Genomic DNA, 7438 nt, shown 5'->3' with positions numbered 1-7438 from the left:
GCAGAAGATCGTGCGGAATTTGAAAGTAACACCTCTCTTCGAAAACAACAGTTTAACTTAATTCGAAATGCGGGGTCTACGAAGCGACTAGAACTTGGAAAGCAAATGTACCTGACTTTCCGACCGAAATTCTTCAAACCGTATGAAAGGAACACGCTGAAATTCGGCACAAACCTTTGCAATATCCTGTTCTAGCTGCAACATTAAAAAAATGAAAAACAAATCGACACATTTTTCGCAATTTGAAATTACGTCATTTGTTTGATATTTTCAAATATTCGACAGAAAAGCATCTATCTTTATTGACTGCTAACATTTGATGTACATATACGATCTTTTTAACTTTTACACACAAGATTAAGGTGACATCAGCCTCAAAACTGGCTGGTACTTGGTTATTATAAGTATCATATTTATGCGACGGTCAAGACAGACGCATAACACAACAGTTTTTAAAGGCAAAATAAAGAAGTCGCTCGTTCAGGAAATCTACGGAGTGGATTTTCCTGTAAGTTGTTGTGCGTAAACATTAACTGTTTGGCAGCGTTTTGAGGTAATTACAAAAAAATTCACCGTGGCATTTTAAAAATAATCGCATTTTATTAAAAACGAAGACTTCCGAAAATCGCTCACAGCTTAAACAAATCGCGTTTGATCGTCACAAAATTTATGATTTTATATAGTTTAAGGATTATTCTTTTAGATTCTCAAAAATCTAAGCAATCGCTTCACGTTTTCCCGTTTTAAAACGCGCTTGAAAAAGGGAACTGTCAGCCTCATAAATACCCGCGGGCTTAAGTTGTCTTCATAACTGCGAGGATCTTCTCTTCATTTATTATGTTTAGTGTTTATGAGGACTAGTAACCATGGAATACCAACAAAAGTCCTTCCAAAGCCATAGGCCCGATCTTGTTTGAAGCGCAAAATTCCTGTTAACCCCTCTCCTCAACCCCCTCCCCCACCCCTCCCTTACCTTCCCAACGTCGCCGAAGCTATGCTTAGTTCCTTGCCCCCAGGTGAGGATAGGGCCAGACATTAATGTTCTCCATGAACTGTTTCGCCAATGATGCTATCTACTACGATTTTCTACTTGCAAGACGAAATTAAAAGAAAATTTGTAAGATAAAGGAATGTCCTGCTTTTTAGGGACGCCGTGTAACCTTCTCATAACCATGGTAACGTTAAAGTGAGCCAATGGCTTGTTATCGGAATTTTACAGTTGTGAATGACACCTGTCATTCATAAGTAAAAGTCACGCTGTACATATAAACGTTACAGTCAAATTAGTCTCGTGACAGAAAACTCTAAATATTTAATAGTCTGAAACGGTAAATACGGTATTAAAGTTCATCTCGTGACTTGACAAATTTAGCGAAATGCCTCTCCAGTGACTCTCCAGAAGCTAAAAATAAAACGCATTGGCGAAACTTTTGAATCCTCAGTCTTTAGAGTCCATCATCACGTCATGGGCAAATTGAGCAAACGCAGCAATTCCAGCAAGGGTTCCAGGATCTTGCCTTTAAGAGTCTAATCTTAAAATATCAACAAACTCACAGTCAAGTTGTTAAGCTATCGCTTTAAAGTTTACTATTGGCACGCAGACTCTAAACCACGTGGCCCACGCTAAACCCAGGTGTGAATGTATTGTCTTTGCAAAGTGAGGCGCGGCGCTCGAGGCTATGAACCCTACACGCGAATAGGAAAGGAAATGTTTCCCTTCTTTAGTTTTGCGCAAAAAGTGACATGAACTATTTAGATCATTTCACGACCACAATTTTCGTTTTTCTTGTGACCAAGTACATAGCACATACAAATTGCTCAAAAGTTGATTTTTTTTGGTCAAATCACTGACAGAAATGATGGTATAAGTTTTGCACTTTGTTTCAATCTTGTCCAAATTTTTAGCTTCCGTGTTCCTTTACAACGGCTTCCTATGTATTTCTTTTGTGTTTTTCTACTATGTTAAGCCATTATTTGGATTTTTCACATCAAGATCTTCCGTTTCACGCAATTATCTGACGTTCTGACGTAACAAGACTACGTAAGCCCTTTATGTAATTGCGGCGTAAAGTTCCGTTGTAGCTTTCTAAAATTAACCGGAATAAGGAAGTAAATTCGCTGTTCAGGGATTTTAAACGGAACTAACATAAACTATTTTCCAGTCTCCCCGGCGCGAAGTCGATGCGACTTTAATTGCTCAGCTGGTGTTTGGGGTTACAATGTTTCTCATGTGACACGTGCGAAGCGCTCAATCAAATTCAAAGTGCTTGTTGACAAAGTCACTTCTAAGTCTGTTTCAAACATAAATCATGTAACTTTACACAGCCAGACATGCACGTTGCGCGCGTCCATTCAGAATAAAACTACTGCTAAAAAACTCTCTTACTATACGAACAATCTATTAAATTTTGCCTGCTGAATTAAAAGCAAAACTTGGCTATTGAGGGCAGTGTATTGCTAGGTAACGCAATTATAGCGTCCGCCGCCAATGTTATTATCGCGCCCGGCCGGAAAAACTACATTGTTTTGTAGATTCAGTGACAACTGACTGGCAGCAACTAACTAAGTGGTTGGGACACAAGAGAATAGAATTAACTTCACAACGAACGCTCTATCGGAAATACCGAATAGTTTTATTGCGCTGTGAGGGCCGGCCGGTAGTCAGAAGAGGTGTTCAGAGGCCGAGACACTTTATTAGCACCACGAGATATTCTAAGAGTCGCTGCTTGTCGCAAAAATGTCCGAGGAGGGTAGTGTGAGTCAGTGTTTGGAGTTGCTTGGTCTGCAAGAGTTTGGCTCTGTGTTGGCGAAGAATGGATTTGACCGGCTGCACGACATCTTACGTTTGGATGACGACGATTTTGCTATGCTAATTTCGGACGAGGAGATAAAGGCTAAGTACAAAACAGCACTTCATCAAGGTATGATAAGGGGTTGACATTAATAGACATTTAATGGTGCGAGGGTCCTGCAAGCTTTCTAAAACACAAGTGTAAAGTGCTCAACTTAAGAAAAAAATTATTTGCAAACTTGAATACACTGAAATTTAAAAGACAGCCTCGCCGTTTGAGCTGATAGAAAGAAGCCAGTTGAAAGCTGTCATGGCTTTTCTTATTGGTCGGGAGAGCCCAGAACCCAGTGAAATGCACCATGCAATACCAGTAACCTTAACGAGATTCTTCCTCCTCCAAATCGAACCTATTTCATAGCCACAGCGAAACGGAGTAATACTTGGCCTTGCTCGTCTCTATTAAAGCACGCGTGGTCCTTTCTTCATGCAAATATTGACTTGTTGGTGAATACAAGGATGACACGTGACCGCCAAGCTGTATTTATTAAACTTCCGCCGGTGATAAATAGCCTGACAAAATGAATTATCGAGCAGCACGTGCACTTATCCAATCAAAAATTGGATTGCCGTGCAATATTAAGATTATTTTTACCCTTGGTATTTTATAAAGGAAAAACGTATCGATATAATAATAAAAATACGCTATTGACTCCAAACAACTTTTGCGGCGCGCTGATGCGTAAAACACGTGTTGGTTAACAAAGCCTTTTATCAAGATATCAAGAAATGTCAAAACAAACAAAACAAGCAATAATTTATTTGACTAATGTTATTACATCGGGCAGTCCTTCTTTTGCTAATGGACCGTTGAATGAAAAGCGAAAAAAAAAATGCCAAAGAAACAAAATGGCTGCGCCAGTCAAAAAGAATTCCAAGAGTTGTTTTATCAGCAAGGGTAAAACGCCTTTCTTGAGAATTTATTCTCCAAATTTTCTCTCAGTGTTCTTCTTGTCCATCGATGAAGCATGGGAATGTAATTGTGTGACCTTGGTTTACCCGTGACGTCGTAGCCGCCATGTTGGGCATGTTGATAAACCTTCACAAAAGATTTCAAGCAGAGCGTTTTACCAAACAATGATTTTTTTCTCCTTTGCGGAATTAGTTCTATTCTTATGAAAACTTTTTCAGTTGTTTGGCCAAAATTATTCTTGTATTTCAGGGATTGGTCGCAAACCATGCCGTGAAGGGAAGAAACTGTAATGGAATTTATAAACTTTGCTTTAGGTCCTTACACAAATCGTTTGAAACCTCTAAGTATTCATTGGTTTAATATGGTAGGATTGGAAACTTCACGATGACGTTGTCAAGAACTGAATGCACAAAAAACCTTGTGAAACTAATTATGGTGTGGTTGTAGAATGAACTGTGGCCAAATTCCACGCGTACCAGATCAGAACTATCGCTAGTTTAACATTTTTTTGTGTTTATAGATTGCTTAACGTGTTTGCTTTCAGACCCCAGACTGGTGGAGATATGGCTCAACTCTCTTGGACTGGGTCAGTATAATGATCAGCTCCAGGCCGCTGGCTTTATCAGTCTGACCCGAATCTCCGGTTTAAGCCTTCAGTCACTGGAGAGTGTGAACTTCAATCTACCTGGCCACAAGAAAAGGCTCTTCAAGGAAGGTAAGATAGCACTTATAACAGATACGCAATGCGTACAGAGAGTAATGCGATAATAGGTCCTATCGTTAAACCGGCTCTGTTGGGCTAAGTTTCCGAAAAAAGGGCAGCGCATTTGAATTTTGAACCAAACATGTTTCGATCGTTTTAATCGTTCAACGAACATCTTCAGTTGTGAGTGAGAATTACATTTGTTACATTCTAGATTGGAGTTTATAACAGATAACTCGAATCAAATTTGAGAAAAAACCAGGAGGAAAAACTAACACTATTCACTAAAGAACTCAATCAGAAAGGATAACAAGTGACAAAATATACATGAACTGCATAAAGGAATGAATTAAAGCATAACAAGTAAAATTTAAGGTGGTGGTAAACGAGGACAAAATGTTGCGGATACATTGTTACGGACGCAAATGTATCCCCGTTTGCTAGCACGAGCAACAATTGTTGCGGACACAAAATTTGTAATTGAAAAGCAGAGACCGATACAACGTAGAATGAGAGAATTAGTTTTGTACTATATTTCGGCTGACCAAACCAAGACACAAAAAATGTTTCAATGTATTCGCAACAATGTGTCCTCGTTTTTCCCAGTGAATGTGTAAACCGAAGGCTTCTTTTATCTTAACCTGGATTTTGGCGGGACACGATCTACCGCATACTTGTTATTGTTCTAAATGTTGGAAAACTTGAGGGCCCTGTCCTTAGTAAATGTTTCGCAGTTTTAAATTATGCATTTCTTTAAGTTATTCTCCAAGAAGCCGTTCTTTTGTCTCGTCATGAATGATTACGTGACGAGCCAAAAACGACGCTGATACTTTTAGCTTGTCATGCCATAAGATTTCGTGACTAGTCGAAAGAATGCCTACATTTTTTTTCTTTTCGATTAATGCTAGATTCTTTTCAGCTCAGAGCTTGCTGGAACACCGGACCGTGATGGCAGAGGGAGCCTGGGAGGAGCATGAGCAGTTTAGGGGCGGAAGGTGAGTAGAAAACTTATCAAGGCCTAGTCCCCTTAGAGCAGTAGCTAGAGATAGGACAAAGGAAAAATCCTTTTTCTGTAAAGGAGGGCGAGGTCAAAACCCCAGACAATAAACTCGCGGGTAGGGGCGGTTAAAAAATAGAGAAACATTGAAAATATGATTCAAAAACTGAGGAAAATAAAAGAAATTGGCTTTACCGAGAAATGAAACGAAAAAAAATTCGCCGGCATTCCGTCTGGGTTACGAGTAGGTATCTTAACTTCCCTTACAGGTTCGGTAAATTTCTTTGTCTCACAGCTGACATTTTTGCCCGTGACCCGCGGGACGCGCGGGACAACCCGAATGAAGGCGCCACTGCTGTCCCGCACAGAAAAGTGAAGTTCATGATCGACTCTGGAAGTGACATAGTGACAGTTCATAAAGACCTCATCGAAGAGTTGTGCCTGCCTACTAAAGGTCGTGCCAAACAGGAAGGGCCCGGTGGGGAGACACGAGAACTTCCGTTGTATAACGCTTGCCTGGGAATCGGAGGAAAAACATTGAATATTGAGGTAAGATCACAAGTTCTAGCATTCTGCAAAATACCCAAATTTTTCAACGTCGTCGTTGGAAATCTCTATGGATTTCCACTGACGCGTAATTTTATTACGTGTGTTAACGTGCGTGAAAAAATTTAGAGACAACCGAACGACTTTCGTACACGTCTCTAAATTTTTTCACGCACGTAAAAGCACGTAAAAAAATAGGCGTCGATGGAAATCCATCCTTAAAGAGATAGTGTCACCGTGAGTGAGTGCTACTTGAAAATCCAGTGAAGGTGTTGATTTTAATTGAAAGTCCACTTACAGTATCAGTGTCCTGGCCTTGCTAAAACGTACTGTACTAGTCGCAAAAATTGTTAAAACGTTGTGTGGCTTTGGATTTGTATCCGCAACATTTTGTTCTCGTTTACCACCGCCTTAAATTTTACTTGTTATACTTTAATTCCTTTATGCAGTTCATGTATATTTTGTCACTTGTTATGCTTTCTGATTGAGTTCTTTAGTGAATAGTGTTAGTTTTTCCTCCTAAGCTACTTTGATTTAGAATTTAGAATTTGCACCCTTTGGGGCGAATGTGAATTCGTGCCACGCCCATAAAACGAAACTTTGGGACTGTTTAGAGATTCTGATCATCTTAATTACTATTATAAGAGAGTTGCCTTGGGAAATTAACGTTTTATTGAGGTAATTTCTCAATTCCTAGGTAGTTCCAGACGAAGGCAATACTCTCGGGACCCCTGTGCTGTGGGAATTCCGTCACCGCATCGATGGAGAAAGGCATTTGTGGCTCGCCAAGGATGACAAATAAGCCGATGCCAAACCAGAAGGAAGACTTAGAAACGTAGCCTACTAGAGTTGATGTTGAGGTAGCGTGAGCGAAATAAATAGTTTTACAACTGAACTGTTTCGTATGTAAAGCATAGGCGTGTCTGTGCGCTTTAAATTTTGTTAGATATAGGGAGTTGTTCTCCTTCATCTTAACGCGTTGTGTGACGAGCCATTAAAGTCGTAACTTGGCTTAGAACACGGTAGCTACCTTAGCTCTCCTATATTTGAAATATATTCCATATGTTCACTTTTAAACTTAACATCATTTTAATTTAAGAGTTGTCTTGTCTGTAATGTAGTATGTTAGTGGAAATAAAACTTATCTTTTTTGTCTTTCCATAAAATATCCCTGTTTTATGCAATATCGAACGTCATAAATATCCAGAGTTCAAGTGGGGGACTAGGTAGTAAAATTAGTCAAGAGATCAACTTCTGTCTGTGTTGATAAATTCAATCAATATGGTCAACATCAAGACCACTTCCAAAAACAATACGTTGAATAAGGTTTACCAAACGTTTTTGGGGTGCTGTTCATGTTGTCAGCGTCTCAAATTGTAGGAAGGGCTTCCCCAGAATCTGTAGAGTTAACTTTGATTTTTCACAGCTTAG

The 7438-nt window shown here is 39.6% G+C and overlaps 1 protein-coding gene across 1 annotated transcript; it reads left to right on the top strand.

The window, feature by feature from the left end:
* The first annotated feature begins 2619 nt into the window (after positions 1 to 2619).
* LOC144653335 (ankyrin repeat and SAM domain-containing protein 1A-like) lies at positions 2620 to 7216 on the top strand. Its single transcript, XM_078513308.1, has 5 exons — positions 2620 to 2921; positions 4306 to 4476; positions 5384 to 5459; positions 5731 to 6010; positions 6705 to 7216. The coding sequence occupies exons 1-5, from the start codon at positions 2738 to 2740 to the stop codon at positions 6807 to 6809; spliced, it is 816 nt and encodes a 271-aa protein (XP_078369434.1). The 5' UTR covers positions 2620 to 2737; the 3' UTR covers positions 6810 to 7216.
* The last annotated feature ends 222 nt before the right edge of the window (positions 7217 to 7438 follow it).

Source organism: Oculina patagonica, chromosome 5 (genome assembly GCF_052425735.1).
Source record: "Oculina patagonica isolate OP01 chromosome 5, crgOcupat, whole genome shotgun sequence".
Lineage (NCBI taxonomy): Eukaryota > Metazoa > Cnidaria > Anthozoa > Scleractinia > Oculinidae > Oculina > Oculina patagonica.
This window is presented reverse-complemented; position numbering and strand designations above follow the sequence as displayed.